Genomic DNA, 18,425 nt, shown 5'->3' on the forward strand with positions numbered 1-18,425 from the left:
CTCTAATCCATATCACCCCTGCATACTATTTTGTCTTGAGAGACAATTAGGAATATAGGTATTTTTCACATTCACATTTTTGCTGACCTATTAGGTTCATTTATAATTGTATTTAAAGTAGTTTTATTAATATCTACAACTACACCACACCTATCACATTAGGTATCACCTAGCTCCTTCCTCAGTCACCATTGTCACTATAAGAATACCGGTAAATTTAGCGCTTCAAATGAACTGACTACCAATTTTGAAGATCTCACTTCAGATCTATACATCATTACACTTTTGAAGGATTCTGTCTAATTCCCTGTTCACGTGAATATATACACATACATATAGATACTAAGTATTAGTGTCATAGAGTTGGCAATATATAATGATCAATGCTCGAGCAGACCTTGCCCCCTACTTTGACGTATTTGACTATACTGACCAATGTAATACCTTGATAGAGTATATTGATGTATACACCCCTTTTAGACACGTTAAACAACGTCACTATCTCAGATGTCTTATTGAATCCGTCAGTTTGTCATAATGAAAAAGGTGTTTATAACAATAAGGGTTTGGTACATCAATAACTTTTTGTTGTAAACACCACTGGTGATGCTACTGTATACAAGGCAGGTCCGTAGAACTGAATACGCCAACCAGAGTGGATCCCGCCCCTGATTTTGATACCGAGCTCCCAATGAGTGTTGACATTTTGACAGTTACACACCCCTATCAGCACACACCACGTAATAACATGAGGGTTACTCCTCATACGGAACTAGCCGTTATGAATAAAAAAAGTCCCTCTCCCTTTTCACCCCCCCCTCTCCTTCCCTTTGAATCTGCAATTAAGAACAGAGACATCAAAGAGATAATTGTTAAAGATCCAAGGTTATAATGTAAATAGTTGTTAGAAGTTTTTAATATTAAAAAATTGTTTTTAAAGGAACGAAGCACATATCCAGCAATAAATATTAGAGAGATGGACATTATTCTCAGGGAATATTGTGCCTAACCAATGTTATTGTATTTATATGTAATGCAAAAAAAAAACATCTGCAAAACAAACATGCTGTATTTTGAAGAATGGAAATGAACGAGATTATTGTAACTGCTTTGTTTCCTTTTAATAAAGAGAATTTAAAAAAAAAAAAAAAGTCCCTCTACTATTACTGTTTTAAACAACTCGGCTTCAAATATGTAAGCATTAACAGGGACGAGATCCAACTTAAAGTAAGTCCGGTCAGGTTGATACACTCTGTCGTATTTTAATAGAAACATAAACATTTGCTACATGGGTTTCTCTTTTGGTGTAGAATTATGTGACACAAGGAATCAAGGTCTTTTAGGCATCGAGTAGTATCATGGTATACAGACGTTTACACACAGTTCACACATGGGCTCCTTTTTTGGCTTAGAATTATGGGATATAAATATTGATACAAGGAATCCAGGTCCTGTAGGCATCAATTAGTATCATGATACACAGACCTTTATATATGGATTTTCTGCTAAATATGATACATATGTTTCTAAATGTGATTGTTACAGATACCCCTTTGATATTCCATACTGCATTAGATAAAAGGATGTATTTGTACTGCAATATGAATATTTAATTTGCACTGCAATGTAAATACAACTTTGTATCTTGTATTATTATTTATTTAGTTCAACTAATGATGTCATAGTGCTATGTTTATTTATGATTGGATGTTACTCATTAATTGGTTGTATAAGGATAACACCCACTTCAGGTGTTGCTCACTAATGAACTCTGTTAGTATGGTATATAGCAAGTGTATTTTGTTCATTTTTATTATGCCTGATGAAACAGCCACTGGTGGGCTGAGAAACGCGTTGCAATTTTATTATACTTATTTTAATAAAGTAAGTTTTATTCAAACTTACCACTTGCTGCCATACTTTGTGTTTTTGATCTAAACACCATCAACTTGAGATTGGACATTGGAATTTCCTGACCCCTTTGGAATAAGTCTCCTGGGTGACTTTATTGATCCCAGCTTGCCTCTATAGCACTAAGGGAGGTGCTCCACTAAATAGATCCGATACATTCTATAGTCCAGTCTTCTGGGTGACTGTTACTGATCCCAGACTGCCTCGTCCACACCACTAGGGGTGTCTGACCACATGTGAGTGTAATCACTAACACCTATCACAAATTCTGTTCCATACAATATTGGGCCATGTAGCGCTTCTGTTTTTTTGTTCTTTGCAGAATTCTGATATTGGATCTTGGTTGTGATCCTTACAGTCAGCTGCCTCGATCAGCCCAGATTTCATATTTCTCGACAATTTGAAGACACCGTTCTATAGCGAGTTCACTTTTAAACATTTATTATTATTATTAACAACTATTTTTTATATACATATGTTTATAATATCTGATTTATTTCTTCACCTTATATATTATAGTGTGTGATTTGTATAATCTCTCTGTTTAATATTGTATGTGTGAACCACACACTAGTGACTACAGAATATAATCTAATACCAGTAAATACTCTTATCATTCTATTGATATACATTAGAATAATCACACTTAGAGGTATTTAATATTGTTGGTTATACAAGGGTGCCCCCTATACAAACTATCAATACCTTAATTATAGTTACTATGTTACCCAATTCTGAAACCTTTAAATAGTGGGGCTCAAACTCCGGACCCCAAAACCATTCTGCATTAGGTGTAAAAGGAGAAAGTGGCGACCTCAACATGGAGATTTTAGGATAATGTTGAATAAGAGTGTTGAATAAGTGAAATATGTTCTGATATAATAGGATATCCAGCCGGGTCTGTTTCTCCTTGGAAGCCAGCATAACACTCATGGTGTAGGAGACTTCAATATAAAAGAGTCAATTAATATCCAGGATTTCCCATTACCTTTTCTATGCCAATCTAAGATCATTTGTAAGCATACTGAGTTGAAATATGTTTCTAATCTAAGCAACCCTAGGCCTTCCTATTTAACAGGGCGATACAGTGTCATTTTGTTTACTTGGGGTTTGTGTCCCTCATACACAGGCATTTAATTTTGAACTGATTGAAAAATATATAATAATCTAGGTAGGATATTAATTTTCTTTATTTGTATCTTGCCCAACCAGGAGAATGGGCAATTATTCTACGATTGGAGGTCCCTCTTGTTACCCTCCTTTAATTGTGAATAATTCAATTGAAACAATTTGGTTTGTCCCTGGTCTGTAAAAGAACCACAGACTTCCCGTGCTGTGTTCTCACTAGTTCGGAGAACAAGGACCTAGTCTGTGATCTTCTGGATACCTAAAGGCTTGCTTAAAAAGAACAGTATCTAGAGAGTTACACAAACACTGCCTATAGTGTCTGTAGGAGAGCTGGCATTTACAGACACGATAGGCAGAGTTTGTGTAACTCTCTAGAGACTTTGGGCCCCATCCGATATGCAGCGTCGCCCGCAAAAGCCGGCGACGCCGGTTTTTGCACATTTTTGGCATCCTATATACAGCGCCGCATATAAATGCGGCACGTATATTTCACCCGTCGGACGTAATTTTTTTACCCATAGACTAACATATAAAAGACACGCAATTTGGTATCCAATATCCAGCGCAAGGACTTATGTGGCAAAAATGGAGAAATCTTACTCCATTTTCACCTCGCCATAAAATGCAGCCGTAGCAAGCCTTGCGCTGAGTATTGGAGCCCCATAACTCTCAAAAATGCCTTCCAAAAAAAACCTAACACCTAACACATGCGCAATGTCTATCTACCTGTCAACCGCAATCCCCCACCGCAATAACTAATAAAATGTATTAACCCCTAAACCGCCGCTCCCGGAGCCCACCGCCACCTATCTTAGGGTTTATTTTATAGGTAAGTATTTAGTTTTAATAGGAATACTTTAGTAAATAATAGTAATATTATTTAGATTTATTTAAATAATAATGACGTTAGGGGGTGTTAGGGTTAGGTTTAGAATTAGGTTTAGGGGTTAATAACTATATTATAGTGGGGGCGACGTTGGCGACGGCAGATTAGGGGTTAATAGATTTAATAGGCTATGGCGGTTTAGGGGTTAATACTTTAATAGGTGTATTGCGTTGTGGGCTATGGCGGTTTAGGGGTTAATACATTTATTATTAGGAGTGAGAGGGGGGATTGCGGATATAGGGGTATACGTGTGGGCTTATTTTTGGGAGACGTGTTAGACAGTTACGGGACATTTAAAAGTTTAGTTAGTTTTCTTAGGCGCCGGCAGTTACTAAAGTGCTGTAAGTCACTGGCGACTCCAGAAATTTGTACTTATGCTTATTTCTGGACATCACTAGTTTATCCGACTTACGGCACTTAGGAAATGCCAGCGCCCTATATGTAATACCCTGATGTGCGAGGTGAAATTACGGGCGACGCAGGTTTCCACGCTTGCGCCGAAACCTGCGCCGTATATCGGATCGCGCCCTTTGTTGGTATCCTGAATATCACAGGTCCTTGTTCTCAGGACTAGAGAGAGCACGGCACGGGAAGCCTGCGGTTCTTTTACAACAACTGTAAGTGGATCTTCGGGGGTTAATGTTAGGATTTTTTTAAACTTTTTTGGGTGGGTTTTTCTTTTTAGTTTAGGGTTTGGGCTTTTTGTAAAAGAGCTAAATGCCCTTTTCAGGGCAATGCAAAAGAGCTATATGCCCTTTTAAAGGCAATGCCCATACAAATGCCCTTTTCAGGGAAATGGGTAGATTAGGGTTTTTTAGATAGTTTTTTTATGTTGTGGGTTTGAGGGGGTGGGGGTTTGTAATGTTAGTGGGTCTTTGTATTTTTTTTCAGGTAAAAAAGCTGTTTAACTTAGAGCAATGCCCTAAAAAGGCCCTTTTAAGGGCTATTGGTAGTTTATTCTAGATTAGATTTCTTTTATTTTGGGGTGTTTTTTTTAAATGGGTATTAGAATAAAAATAATTTTTATTATTTTGGATAATTCGTTTTTTATTTTGTGTAATGTTTTTATTTCATTTTAGGGTGGGTTTTTATTTTTAGATTAGGGGTTGGGCATTTCATAAGAGAGCTAAATGCCCTTTTAAGGGCAAAAAAGGAGCTGAATTATACAAATGCCCTTTTCGGGGCAATGGGTAGATTAGGTTTTACTTTATTTTTATTTTGTGGGTTTAGGGGGTGGGGGTCTGTATACTATAAGGGGGTGTTTGTTTTGTAGCAAAAGAGCTGTTAACTTTAGGGCAATGCCCTACAAAAGGCCATTTTAAGGGCCCTTGGTAGTTTATTATATATATTATTATTATATATAGATTAGGTTTTTTATTTTGGGTTTTTTTTTTTTGTTAAACAGGGTATTAGAAATGGAATAATTTTTATTGTTTTGGATAATTTCGTTTGTTATTTTTTGTAATGGTATTTCTTTTATTTTTTGTAATTTTAGCGTTTTTTAGTTTTTTGTAATGGTAGTTTTTTTGTAATGTTAGGTTTTAGTGTAAGGCAGCTTAGGTTTTACTTTTATTTCACAGGTAAGTTTGTATTTATTTTAAATAGGTAGTTATTAAATAGTTACACAATGGCTTCTAAACACATAGAACATTGGCTTTCCTCAATGTCAGACATGTTAAACAGGCTAGTAATGACCACAAACAGACTTGAAAACACTTTATTTAGTGAAAAAAATAACAATCTACTTAACCCTTACCAAAAAAAACGTTGTGCTATAAAAAACAGAATTTATGTTTACCTGATAAATTACTTTCTCCAACGGTGTGTCCGGTCCACGGCGTCATCCTTACTTGTGGGATATTCTCCTCCCCAACAGGAAATGGCAAAGAGCCCAGCAAAGCTGGTCACATGATCCCTCCTAGGCTCCGCCTACCCCAGTCATTCGACCGACGTTAAGGAGGAATATTTGCATAGGAGAAACCATATGGTACCGTGGTGACTGTAGTTAAAGAAAATAAATTATCAGACCTGATTAAAAAACCAGGGCGGGCCGTGGACCGGACACACCGTTGGAGAAAGTAATTTATCAGGTAAACATAAATTCTGTTTTCTCCAACATAGGTGTGTCCGGTCCACGGCGTCATCCTTACTTGTGGGAACCAATACCAAAGCTTTAGGACACGGATGAAGGGAGGGAGCAAATCAGGTCACCTAAATGGAAGGCACCACGGCTTGCAAAACCTTTCTCCCAAAAATAGCCTCAGAAGAAGCAAAAGTATCAAACTTGTAAAATTTGGTAAAAGTGTGCAGTGAAGACCAAGTCGCTGCCCTACATATCTGAATAATAAAAACTACAGTTAAACACTAAAAAACTCTAAGCCATCTCCGTGGAGATGTTGCCTGTACAACGGCAAAGAGAATGACTGGGGTAGGCGGAGCCTAGGAGGGATCATGTGACCAGCTTTGCTGGGCTCTTTGCCATTTCCTGTTGGGGAGGAGAATATCCCACAAGTAAGGATGACGCCGTGGACCGGACACACCTATGTTGGAGAAAGTTAACTTCAAATAAAAACACTCCCTGCACCTCACCACAGCCCTGCTGTGGCGCCTACCTGCCCTCAGGGGTCTGTAAAATCGGATTAAACCTTCGATTAGGCCCAATACTGTTCTGAAAGGCCCACCGGAGTTGGAGCTTGCTGCTTTTCTGGGAAAAACAACAGCGCAACTGAGGTGCGAAAATAGGCCCCGGCCATCTCACTCAATGTCTCACAGCCTAAAATAACCACACCAGAGCGGTCTAAAACCTATCCATGTGTGTTCATATACCCATAAATGAAGCCATGTGTACCCTCTATACTTAATAAAGTAGAAAAACGTCTTTCATAAAAAACGTTATCTGTAACTCCCAGTCATGAAAACGTTTGCCCACAAACATCATAACATCAGTGTCAACCATTTTTTTATAGCCCAATATGCAAGTCCAGTAATACCCTCTTTATACTTTAGGATTACTGCTTACCCTTTCCCTCATGGGGATACTGTCAGCCAATTCTGAAATAACACAGTCTCTCCAGAAAAAAATTACTGAACATACCTCACTGCTTATAGCATGAAAAACGTTCCTCACACTGAAGTTTCTTAAGTATTCCTCAGCCATTCTGTGGGAACTACTCTGGATCTTAGTAACAACTGCTAAGATCATCAGCCTCCAGGCAGAAGTTGTTTTATGTATAGAAATAAAGACACTACAAGCTGTTAGTGTGAGGAATCATATTGAACTAAATAACTACATCCAGGTCAGAGGTAGGAACAGGAAACAGGAAGCATAAGGCAATGCAAATATTTCCATAAACAAACAGAGTCACAGTATTTGCATAATAACTACATAACATCTCCCCTTTTTACATTCAATCCAAAATTTGCTAACAATTTACCTAAAACAGATCCCGAACAGTCATAAACATAACATACTACATTACTGGTAGATACACTACAGATTGAGTCTATCTGGAGGTCTTGAAACTCGACCACTACGCAAGGCCACAGGGATTTTGCCTGGGTGAAGCTGTTCAGCTCCAGAAGGTGTTAAGGAGCTGCCCTCTGTCCCTGCTGGTATAAGAGGCTGCATTATGGCATCCTCATTGTATCTTTCTGATATGACAGCAGTATTGTCTCTGCCTTGCTTATGTTGTCCAGTATCACTAGGTGCATTGAGAGCCTCGGAATGCTCAAGTGCTGGATGCTTATAAGTTTGTGTGGTGAGATGTTCTGCCACTCGCAGGTCCACTCGATTGCGGCGGTAGAGACTGCCTTCCACATCCACAAGATATGAGCGAGGAGCACCCAGTCTCCAGCGACCAGTCCTGTCACAAGGGAGCGGCTTCATACGGATTGGCTCTCCAATGCTTAGTTCAGATAAGTCTTTGGCAGACACATCATATGTCAGTTTGGATATCTGTTTTCTCTGTCGCAGCTTCTCCAGTACCCCTGTTACCACACAAGGTTCAAGTAATTTATTTACCACTGGCAATGAAGTCTTCAGCCTCCTTGACAACAAGCGCTGTGCCGGACTGCTGTCCATGCCTTCAGTTGGGGTGTTCCTCCAATGTAGAATGGCTTTCCATGGGTCATTACCTTCATACTTGGCCTTTTTGCAAAGATTCTTCACTATCTTTACAGCTGATTCCGCTTTGCCATTAGCTTGAGGGTGCCGCGGGGAAGACGTAAGATGCTCAAACCCCCAATCTGTAGAGAACAGTCTGAATTGCTCACATGCAAACTGAGGTCCATTATCTGAGATGACCCTGTCTGGCTGTCCATGACGTGCAAACTGTGCTTTACAACGCTTGATTGTAGTTTCAGCAGACAGGTCGGGAAGGAGCTCAATCTCCCAAAAGTCAGAGTAGTGATCAACGATTAGTAGAAAATCTTGCCCAGCATAATTCAGTAAATCCATGCTTACAATTTGCCAAGGCTGTGTGGGCAGCATATGTGACATCATGGGTTCTTTCTGTTGTGCTTGCGCATAATCATTGCATGCTGAACAATGGCTAACAAAGTCTCTAATCTCATTTTGCATGTTAGGCCAATATAGGGTATCTTGTGCCTGTCTATAGCATGCTTCACCACCAATGTGACTGGCATGAATACGGGTCAGCATCTCCGATTTTAATGATTTAGGAATGATGACCCTTGACCCCTTGTACAGTACACCATCCTGAATGCCGATTTCGTCTTGGAAAGTCAAATATTCTCTTACAATGAATGGCACCTCTGCCTTTGAATCTGGCCAACCATTCAGAACAACATACTTAAGTGCTTGCAAACTCTCGTCAATTTCTGTGTGCTGTCTTATCTGAAGCAATCGTTGGTCTGTAACGTTTAAATAGTCTGAATGATTAATCTGCGACAGGACATCCAGATCCTGTTGAACATTGCAAACTGTGTGTTGTGCACTCTCAGGTGTACCACTTGCTGCTGTAGCTCTGCTAAGTGTGTCACTAATGTACATTTCAGGTCCAGGTTTATAGACAACATTTAGGCAATAATTTTGTAATGTGAGCAACATGGTGCACACAGAAGTGGTTTCTTGAAAATAGATATCAGAGGCTTATGGTCAGTTTCTGCCGTGATCTCGTCACGACCATAGAGGTAGTGATGAAAGCGCTGGCAGGCAAACACAATACTCAGACATTCCTTTTCGATTTGTGCATAGTTTTGCTCAGTAAGGGTCAGTGCCCTTGAAGCAAAAGCGATAGGCTGGTCAGCTTGCAATAGGCAACACCCTAGTCCACTTTTGCTTGCATCACTTTGAATAGTTACAGGTTTTGCAACATCAAAGTACTTCAGGACAGGTGTATCAGTGACCAAACGTTTGATGTCCTGCACTGCATTATAATGCTTAGGAAGCCAATGCCAAACTGCATCCTTGTCCAGAAGCCTTCTCAACGGCTCGCAAACCTCTGAGAGGTGTGGTAGGAATTTTGATAGGTAGGTAACAAATCCTATAAAGCGCTGCAGGGATTTTACATTTACCGGCTGTGGCATATCCAGTATAGCTCTGATTTTTTCTGGGTCAGCCTTCAAACCCTCAAAGGATAGTATGTGTCCATGGAAGCGGACCTCTTTTACCTTGAATTGCAGTTTTTTCATGCCAAGTCTTAGTTTCACCTGCCTACAACGATTCATTAGTTCCAATAGTTTGCCATCATGATCTTGCTCTGCTTCCCTATCTGTGTCCCCACAGCCAACCACAAGGATGTCATCAGCTATTGGTTCGATACCACTGAGTCCAGACAATAGTTCATGTTGTTTACGTTGATACACCTCTGGTGCAACTGATACTCCAAAAGGCAACTTGAGCCATCTTTTTCTGACCCAGGGAGTCCAGAAGCTTGTCATGTAGCTACTTGCATTATCCAACTTACATTGTAAAAATGCATCACGGGCATCAACAAGCGTGAACAGACGTGCCTTAGGCAGCTTGTACAAAACATCCTCGAGAGTTGGCATGATGTTGTGAGATCGCCTCAGTGCCTGATTCAAGAATTTGGGATCTATGCATATTCTTAGCTTATCAGGCTTCTTTACAATCACCATGTTACTTATCCAATCAGTTGGTTCAGTCACTGTTGCTAAATGTCCATCAGCCTCATACTGGTCAAACTGCACCTTAACTGCCTGTTTTATGGCTACTGGCACATTGCGCGGTGCGCATTATACTGGAGGGATACTCATGTCAAGGTCAAAATGAACTTCCCCTGGTACAGATTCTACTGGCCCAGTAAAAACATCACTAAATTCCTGTAATAGCAAATGTTTTGTCAATTGCTCTTTGAATTGATTGTCCATCACGTTGAGCTCTGCGGGGATAGAGAAATGCATCAGCCCTAGACGCTCACAGGTTGAGCCAGATAACAGTGGCTTTTGGCAGGCTTCCACAATTTCAAACTCTAGCTTCTGTGTCCTTCCACGTATGGCACATTCTGTCCTGCAGAGTCCTAGAGATTTCATAATCTCATCTGAGTATAACTTTAGTCTGGTGTCACTTTGCAGTAGACGCACTTCTGGTGCTAACATCATTTTGTCTCTCAAACACATTACATCACATGTTGCTCCTGAATCAAGCTGGCAGGATTGGGGCTTATTATTTAAATTTAAAGTGACAAACCATTTCTTTCCTCTGGCTTGCAGAGTGCCGATCAATTCATTACTGTATATCACTTCAGCGGTGTGTGGCTCTTCCTCATATGCAGATGTGTTCTCAATGGTGTGTAACTTTCATAGTGATGGCTGTCTTTTACTTGACAAACAAACGTTAGCAAAGTGATTTGTTCTTCCACAAGACCTACAAGACTTCCCATAAGCTGGACATTGCTCTTTAATTCTTTGATGCACAGTCCCACAATATTTGCATGCTGTAGGGTTTGCAGCATTTGTGCTAAACAGTCAGCGTTGTTGTTGAGGTTTGCTTATGCAATGTTTATGCTGTCAGTCTGCTGTCTGTCCTGTTCCATAACTTTCAGACGTCTGTCAGTGAGCTCTGCTGTATGGCATGTTTCAATGGCTGTGTTTAAAGTTAAGTCATGTTCTCTTAGTAGACGCCTGCGTGTGCTCTCAACTAGCTACACCAAGAACAATTTTGTCCCTTATTAATTCATCTCTTAGTGTACCATATTCACAAGTTGCTGCCTTTTCTCTCAAGCGTGTAACAAAGTTATCAAGAGATTCTCCCTCCAAACATATACCTTTCATATATAAAATTTTTAGCATTTTTAAAATAAGCTTCCAGTGCATCTAAAATGGCTGTAACATTATCTTTCTGCTCTGCTGTGAGGGTCAGATTGTGCTTATACACATGCTTGCATTCACTGCCCATGACCCTTCTCAGAGTTGCTGCCTGCACTGCTGCAGATTACTCATTCAACCCTGTAGCCATAGAATAATCTTCAAATTCAGCTCTGAAAATTTCCCAATTGCTGCTGCAATCCCCACTGATTCTCATTCCCTCTGGGGAGGTATGCAATTCATGGCAGTCATATTGTCTTTAAGTCTCTAAGCTCTCAAATATCAGAAGAAAAAAAAAACGTTTTAGGCTGTAACTCACAAAGCTGTGCTGTATCTTAAAGCTGCTGTTTGTCCAAACAAGAGGCTCAGTCCTGATTTTAGTTACTTCTGACACCATGTTTCATGTATAGAAATAAAGACACTACAAGCTGTTAGTGTGAGGAATTATATTGAACTAAATAACTACATCCAGGTCAGAGGTAGGAACAGGAAACAGGAAGTATAAGGCAGTGCAATATTATCATAAACAAACAGAGTCACAGTATTTGCATAATAACTACATAACAGAAGTCTTCATCCATCTGCTGCCTGGGAGAAAATAGCACACACCGGTACCATTTAAAATAAAAAAGTCTTGCTTGAAGAAAATAAAAACTAACATTTTATCACCTCTTTCACTTTACCCTTCCTATTAGAGTAGGCAAAGAAAATGACTGGGGGGTGGAGTCAAGGGAGGAGCTATATAGACAGCTCTGCTGTGGTGCTCTTTGCCACTTCCTGTTAGCAGGAGGATAATATCCCACAAGTAAAGGATGAATCCGTGGACTCGTCGTATCTTATAGAAGAAACATAATTTATTCTTTCATGTTTAGTTTCATATCTACTATGTTTCTATGTATTAGTACGTCATATTTAGCACTCTCTTGCTCTGATTTTGTGATATATTTTCAGTTAAGTTTTAAGTATTATAATGATCTGTATAATGCAACAAAATCATAAGACAACGAAGTAAATAAGATGAGGTTTAGGAAAACTTTAATTTGATATTGAACTCACATTTTAACAGTATAAGCAACACTATATTATTGTAGACATATTTTACCAACAAGACATATTTGGCATATTCTGTAAAAATGAATAATAAGCAAATATATTTTTATTTGCATTTTATTTTCAATATCTTAGATATCACTGAAAAATGTAAAACTTTATTTAGCATGACAATTTAATGAAATTTGTTTTTGTTGAACTCAAATTCATGCTTTATCTTTTGATCAAGGATTGGCTTGTCTACAAACTCCACCACACATTTTCCAGTATTGCAGGGGGAGTTTTCTAACTCCAGCACAGTAATGTTATTTACAGCGGATGTTGTCAAAATGTGTCTTGGAACATATAATGTCACCTGAGGACCTCTAGCTGGCCAATAACGTCCTAAGTTAAATCCATTGATCCAAATTTGCCCCTAGATAAGATGCAAGAAAAAAATTAGATGTAAATGAAACAAAAGACGTGTTATGCATATTAATAAAAATGTATTTCAGATAAACTGGTATAAACTAAGGATGTGCATTGTCTGGTTTTTTTAGTGTGTGACATTTGTTTCACAACAAATTGTCTGAATACACATCCAAGGTCAAAACAATAGTTTTTGAGTCTATCGAAATGAGCTAAACCTGTAACAAAATAGATCAAGTTAAAATATAATAATTTCATAAAAGTTCAGTTAGTTACTTGACATTAAAAATAAAACGTTCTAACATCTGGAGAGTCAGACACCCAGACGACAAGGACTTTACGTGTATATCACCCTCCAAACAAACACTGTCGAGGATAGACTTTTTCTGATAACAACCAATTTATGCCCCAAGATAATAGACACTAAAATCAATGCAGTCACATTATCAGACCACGCACCGATATCAATGTCCCTGTCAGTAGGGCCTAATCAACCCAAAAGGGAGGGGTGGAAATTCCTATACTACCTGTATAGAGATTCTAACCTACTAAACCACCTAAAGAGAGAATGGTTGCATTTTGTAGACATAAACTAGGCCCATGCCTCCACTCCGTCACTATTTTAGGAAACCGCAAAGGCGGTGCTTAGAGGAGTAGTCACTGCATATGCAGCGGGGATTAAAAAGAAACACAAGCAAAAGGAAGATCTTCTATAAAAACAAGTCATAAATGCATACAATAAATACCTTAGAGATCCCACAGCACAACACAGACAAAAATACACAGAGACTAAACAACAGAGAGATAACAGAATTTATGCTTACCTGATAAATTACTTTCTCCAACGGTGTGTCCGGTCCACGGCGTCATCCTTACTTGTGGGATATTCTCCTCCCCAACAGGAAATGGCAAAGAGCCCAGCAAAGCTGGTCATATGATCCCTCCTAGGCTCCGCCTACCCCAGTCATTCGACCGACGTACAGGAGGAAATATGCATAGGAGAAAACATATGATACCGTGGTGACTGTAGTTAGAGAAAATAATTCATCAGACCTGATTAAAAAAACCAGGGCGGGCCGTGGACCGGACACACCGTTGGAGAAAGTAATTTATCAGGTAAGCATAAATTCTGTTTTCTCCAACATAGGTGTGTCCGGTCCACGGCGTCATCCTTACTTGTGGGAACCAATACCAAAGCTTTAGGACACGGATGAAGGGAGGGAGCAAATCAGGTCACCTAAATGGAAGGCACCACGGCTTGCAAAACCTTTCTCCCAAAAATAGCCTCTGAAGAAGCAAAAGTATCAAATTTGTAAAATTTGGCAAAAGTGTGCAGTGAAGACCAAGTCGCTGCCTTACATATCTGGTCAACAGAAGCCTCGTTCTTGAAGGCCCATGTGGAAGCCACAGCCCTAGTGGAGTGAGCTGTGATTCTTTCAGGAGGCTGCCGTCCGGCAGTCTCATAAGCCAAACGGATAATGCTTTTAAGCCAAAAAGAAAGAGAGGTAGAAGTTGCTTTTTGACCTCTCCTTTTACCAGAATAAACAACAAACAAAGAAGAAGTTTGTCTGAAATCTTTAGTGGCCTCTAAATAGAATTTTAGAGCACGGACTACGTCCAAATTGTGTAACAAACGTTCCTTCTTTGAAACTGGATTCGGGCACAAAGAAGGTACAACTATCTCCTGGTTAATATTCTTGTTGGAAACAACTTTCGGAAGAAAACCAGGCTTAGTACGCAAAACCACCTTATCTGCATGGAACACCAGATAGGGCGGAGAACACTGCAGAGCAGATAACTCAGAAACTCTTCTAGCAGAAGAAATTGCAACCAAAAACAAAACTTTCCAAGATAATAACTTAATATCTACGGAATGTAAGGGTTCAAACGGAACCCCTTGAAGAACTGAAAGAACTAGATTAAGACTCCAGGGAGGAGTCAAAGGTCTGTAAACAGGCTTGATTCTAACCAGAGCCTGAACAAACGCTTGAACGTCTGGCACAGCTGCCAGCCTTTTGTGAAGTAAAACAGATAACGCAGAAATCTGTCCCTTCAGAGAACTTGCAGATAATCCCTTCTCCAAACCCTCTTGTAGAAAGGATAAAATCCTAGGAATTTTTATCTTGTTCCATGGGAATCCTTTAGATTCACACCAATAGATATATTTTTTCCATATCTTATGGTAAATTTTTCTAGTTACAGGCTTTCTAGCCTGAATCAGAGTATCTATTACAGAATCTGAAAACCCACGCTTTGATAAAATCAAGCGTTCAATCTCCAAGCAGTCAGTTGGAGAGAAACCAGATTCGGATGTTCGAATGGACCTTGAACAAGAAGGTCCTGTCTCAAAGGTAGCTTCCATGGTGGAGCCGATGACATATTCACCAGGTCTGCATACCAAGTCCTGCGTGGCCACGCAGGAGCTATCAAGATCACCGAAGCCCTCTCCTGGTTGATCCTGGCTACCAGCCTGGGAATGAGAGGAAACGGTGGGAAAACATAAGCTAGGTTGAAGGTCCAAGGTGCTACTAGTGCATCTACTAGAGTCGCCTTGGGATCCCTGGATCTGGACCCGTAACAAGGAACCTTGAAGTTCTGACGAGACGCCATCAGATCCATGTCTGGAATGCCCCATAATTGAGTTATTTGGGCAAAGATTTCCGGGTGGAGTTCCCACTCCCCCGGATGGAATGTCTGACGACTCAGAAAATCCGCTTCCCAATTTTCCACCCCTGGGATGTGGATTGCAGACAAGTGGCAGGAGTGATCCTCCGCCCATTGAATTATCTTGGTCACTTCCTCCATCGCCAGGGAACTCCTTGTTCCCCCCTGATGGTTGATATATGCAACTGTCGTCATGTTGTCTGATTGAAACCTTATGAATTTGGCCTTTGCTAGATGAGGCCAAGCTTTGAGAGCATTGCATATCGCTCTTAGTTCCAGAATGTTTATCGGGAGAAGAGATTCTTCCCGAGACCATAGACCCTGAGCTTTCAGGGGTTCCCAGACCGCGCCCCAGCCCACCAGACTGGCGTCGGTCGTGACAATGACCCACTCTGGTCTGCGGAAGCTCATTCCCTGTGACAGATTGTCCGGGGTCAGCCACCAACGGAGTGAATCTTTGGTCCTTTGATCTACTTGAATCGTCGGAGACAAGTCTGTATAATCCCCATTCCACTGTCTGAGCATGCACAGTTGTAATGGTCTTAGATGAATTTGTGCAAAAGGAACTATGTCCATTGCTGCAACCATCAATCCTATTACTTCCATGCACTGCGCTATGGAAGGACGAAGAACAGAATGAAGAACTTGACAAGAGCTTAGAAGTTTTGATTTTCTGACCTCTGTCAGAAAAATCCTCATTTCTAAGGAGTCTATTATTGTTCCCAAGAAGGGAACTCTTGTTGACGGGGAAAGAGAGCTTTTTTCTATGTTTACTTTCCATCCGTGAGATCTGAGAAAGGCTAGGACGATGTCCGTATGAGCCTTTGCTTTTGACAGAGACGACGCTTGAATCAGGATGTCGTCCAAGTACGGTACTACTGCAATGCCCCTTGGTCTTAGAACCGCTAGAAGGGACCCTAGTACCTTTGTGAAAATTCTCGGAGCAGTGGCTAATCCGAAAGGAAGTGCCACAAACTGGTAATGCTTGTCCAGAAAAGCGAACCTTAGGAACTGATGATGTTCCTTGTGGATAGGAATATGGAGGTACGCATCCTTTAAATCCACCGTGGTCATAAATTGACCTTCCTGGATGGTAGGAAGGATCGTTCGAATGGTTTCCATTTTGAATGATGGAACCCTGAGAAATTTGTTTAGGATCTTGAGATCTAGAATTGGTCTGAACGTTCCCTCTTTTTTGGGAACTATGAACAGGTTGGAGTAAAACCCCATCCCTTGTTCTCTTATTGGAACTGGATGAATTACTCCCATCCTTAACAGGTCTTCTACACAATGTAAGAATGCCTACCTTTTTATTTGGTTTGAAGATAATTGAGACCTGTGGAACCTTCCCCTTGGGGGTAGTTCCTTGAATTCCAGGAGATAACCTTGAGAAACTATTTCTAGTGCCCAAGGATCCTGAACATCTCTTGCCCAGGCCTGAGCAAAGAGAGAAAGTCTGCCCCCCACCAGATCCGGTCCCGGATCGGGGGCCATCCCTTCATGCTGTTTTGGTAGCAGTGGCAGGCTTCTTGGCCTGCTTACCCTTGTTCCAGCCTTGCATCGGTCTCCAGGCTGGTTTGGGTTGAGAAGTATTACCCTCTTGCTTAGAGGATGTAGAAGTAGAGGCTGGTCCGTTTCTGCGAAAGGGACGAAAATTAGGCTTATTTCTAGCCTTAAAAGACCTATCCTGAGGAAGGGCGCGGCCCTTTCCTCCGGTGATGTCTGAAATAATCTCTTTCAAATCAGGACCAAACAGTGTTTTGCCCTTGAAAGGGATGTTAAGCAATTTTGTCTTGGAAGACACATCCGCTGACCAAGACTTTAGCCAGAGCGCTCTGCGCGCCACGATAGCAAACCCTGAATTTTTCGCCGCTAATCTCGCTAATTGCAAAGCGGCATCTAGAATAAAAGAGTTAGCCAATTTAAGTGCATGAACTCTGTCCATAATCTCCTCATACGAAGATTCCTTATCGAGCGACTTTTCTAGTTCTTCGAACCAGAAACACGCTGCCGTAGTGACAGGAACAATGCATGAAACTGGTTGAAGAAGGTAACCTTGCTGAACAAACATTCTTTTAAGCAAACCCTCTAATTTTTTATCCATAGGATCTTTAAAAGCACAACTATCTTCTATGGGAATAGTAGTGCGTTTGTTTAGAGTAGAGACCGCCCCCTCGACCTTAGGGACTGTCTGCCATAAGTCCTTTCTGGGGTCGACTATAGGAAATAATTTCTTAAATATAGGGGGAGGCACAAAAGGTATGCCGGGCCTTTCCCATTCCTTGTTTACTATGTTCGCCACCCGCTTGGGTATAGGAAAAACATCGGGGGGCACCGGAACCTCTAGGAACTTGTCCATCTTACATAATTTCTCTGGAATGACCAAATTGTCACAATCATCCAGAGTAGATAATACCTCCTTAAGCAGTGCGCGGAGATGTTCTAATTTAAATTTAAATGTTACAACATCAGGTTCAGCTTGTTGAGAAATTTTCCCTGAATCTGAAACTTCTCCCTCAGAGAAAACCTCCCTCCTGGCCCCTTCAGATTGGTGTGAGGGTATGTCAGAAGCGTTATCATCAGCGTCTTCTTGCTCTTCAGTGTTTAAAACAGAGCAATCGCGCTTTCTTTGATAAGTAGGCATTTTAGATAAAATATTTTTAATAGAATTATCCATAACAGCCGTTAATTGTTGCATAGTAATAAGTATTGGCGCACTAGATGTACTAGGGGCCTCTTGTGTGGGCAAAACTGTAGACACAGAAGGGGGTGATGCAGTACCATGCTTACTCCCCTCATCTGAAGAATCATCTTGGGCACTATTATTATCTGTGGCATCATTGTCCCTACTTTGTTTGGACACCATGTCACAATTATCACATATATTTAAATGGGGAGACACATTGGCTTTCATACATATAGAACATCGTTTATCTGGTGGTTCAGACATGTTAAACAGGCTTAAACTTGTCAACAAAGCACAAAAAATGTTTTAAAATAAAACCGTTACTGTCACTTTAAATTTTAAACAGAACACACTTTATTACTGAATATGCGAAAAAGTATGAAGCAATTGTTCAAAATTCACCAA

General features: G+C 40.4%; 1 protein-coding gene across 1 annotated transcript in view; it reads right to left on the reverse strand.

The window, feature by feature from the left end:
• Nucleotides 1-12,230: 12,230 nt before the first annotated feature.
• GLB1 (galactosidase beta 1) overlaps nucleotides 12,231-18,425 on the reverse strand; it is an 821,644-nt gene continuing 815,449 nt past the window's right edge. The window contains exon 16 of the mRNA XM_053714505.1: nucleotides 12,231-12,677. Within this exon, the coding sequence (XP_053570480.1) occupies nucleotides 12,438-12,677 (240 nt within the window). The 3' untranslated portion in view covers nucleotides 12,231-12,437. The remainder of the gene's footprint in view (nucleotides 12,678-18,425) is intronic.

Source organism: Bombina bombina, chromosome 5 (assembly GCF_027579735.1).
Source record: "Bombina bombina isolate aBomBom1 chromosome 5, aBomBom1.pri, whole genome shotgun sequence".
NCBI classification, from domain to species: Eukaryota; Metazoa; Chordata; class Amphibia; order Anura; family Bombinatoridae; genus Bombina; species Bombina bombina.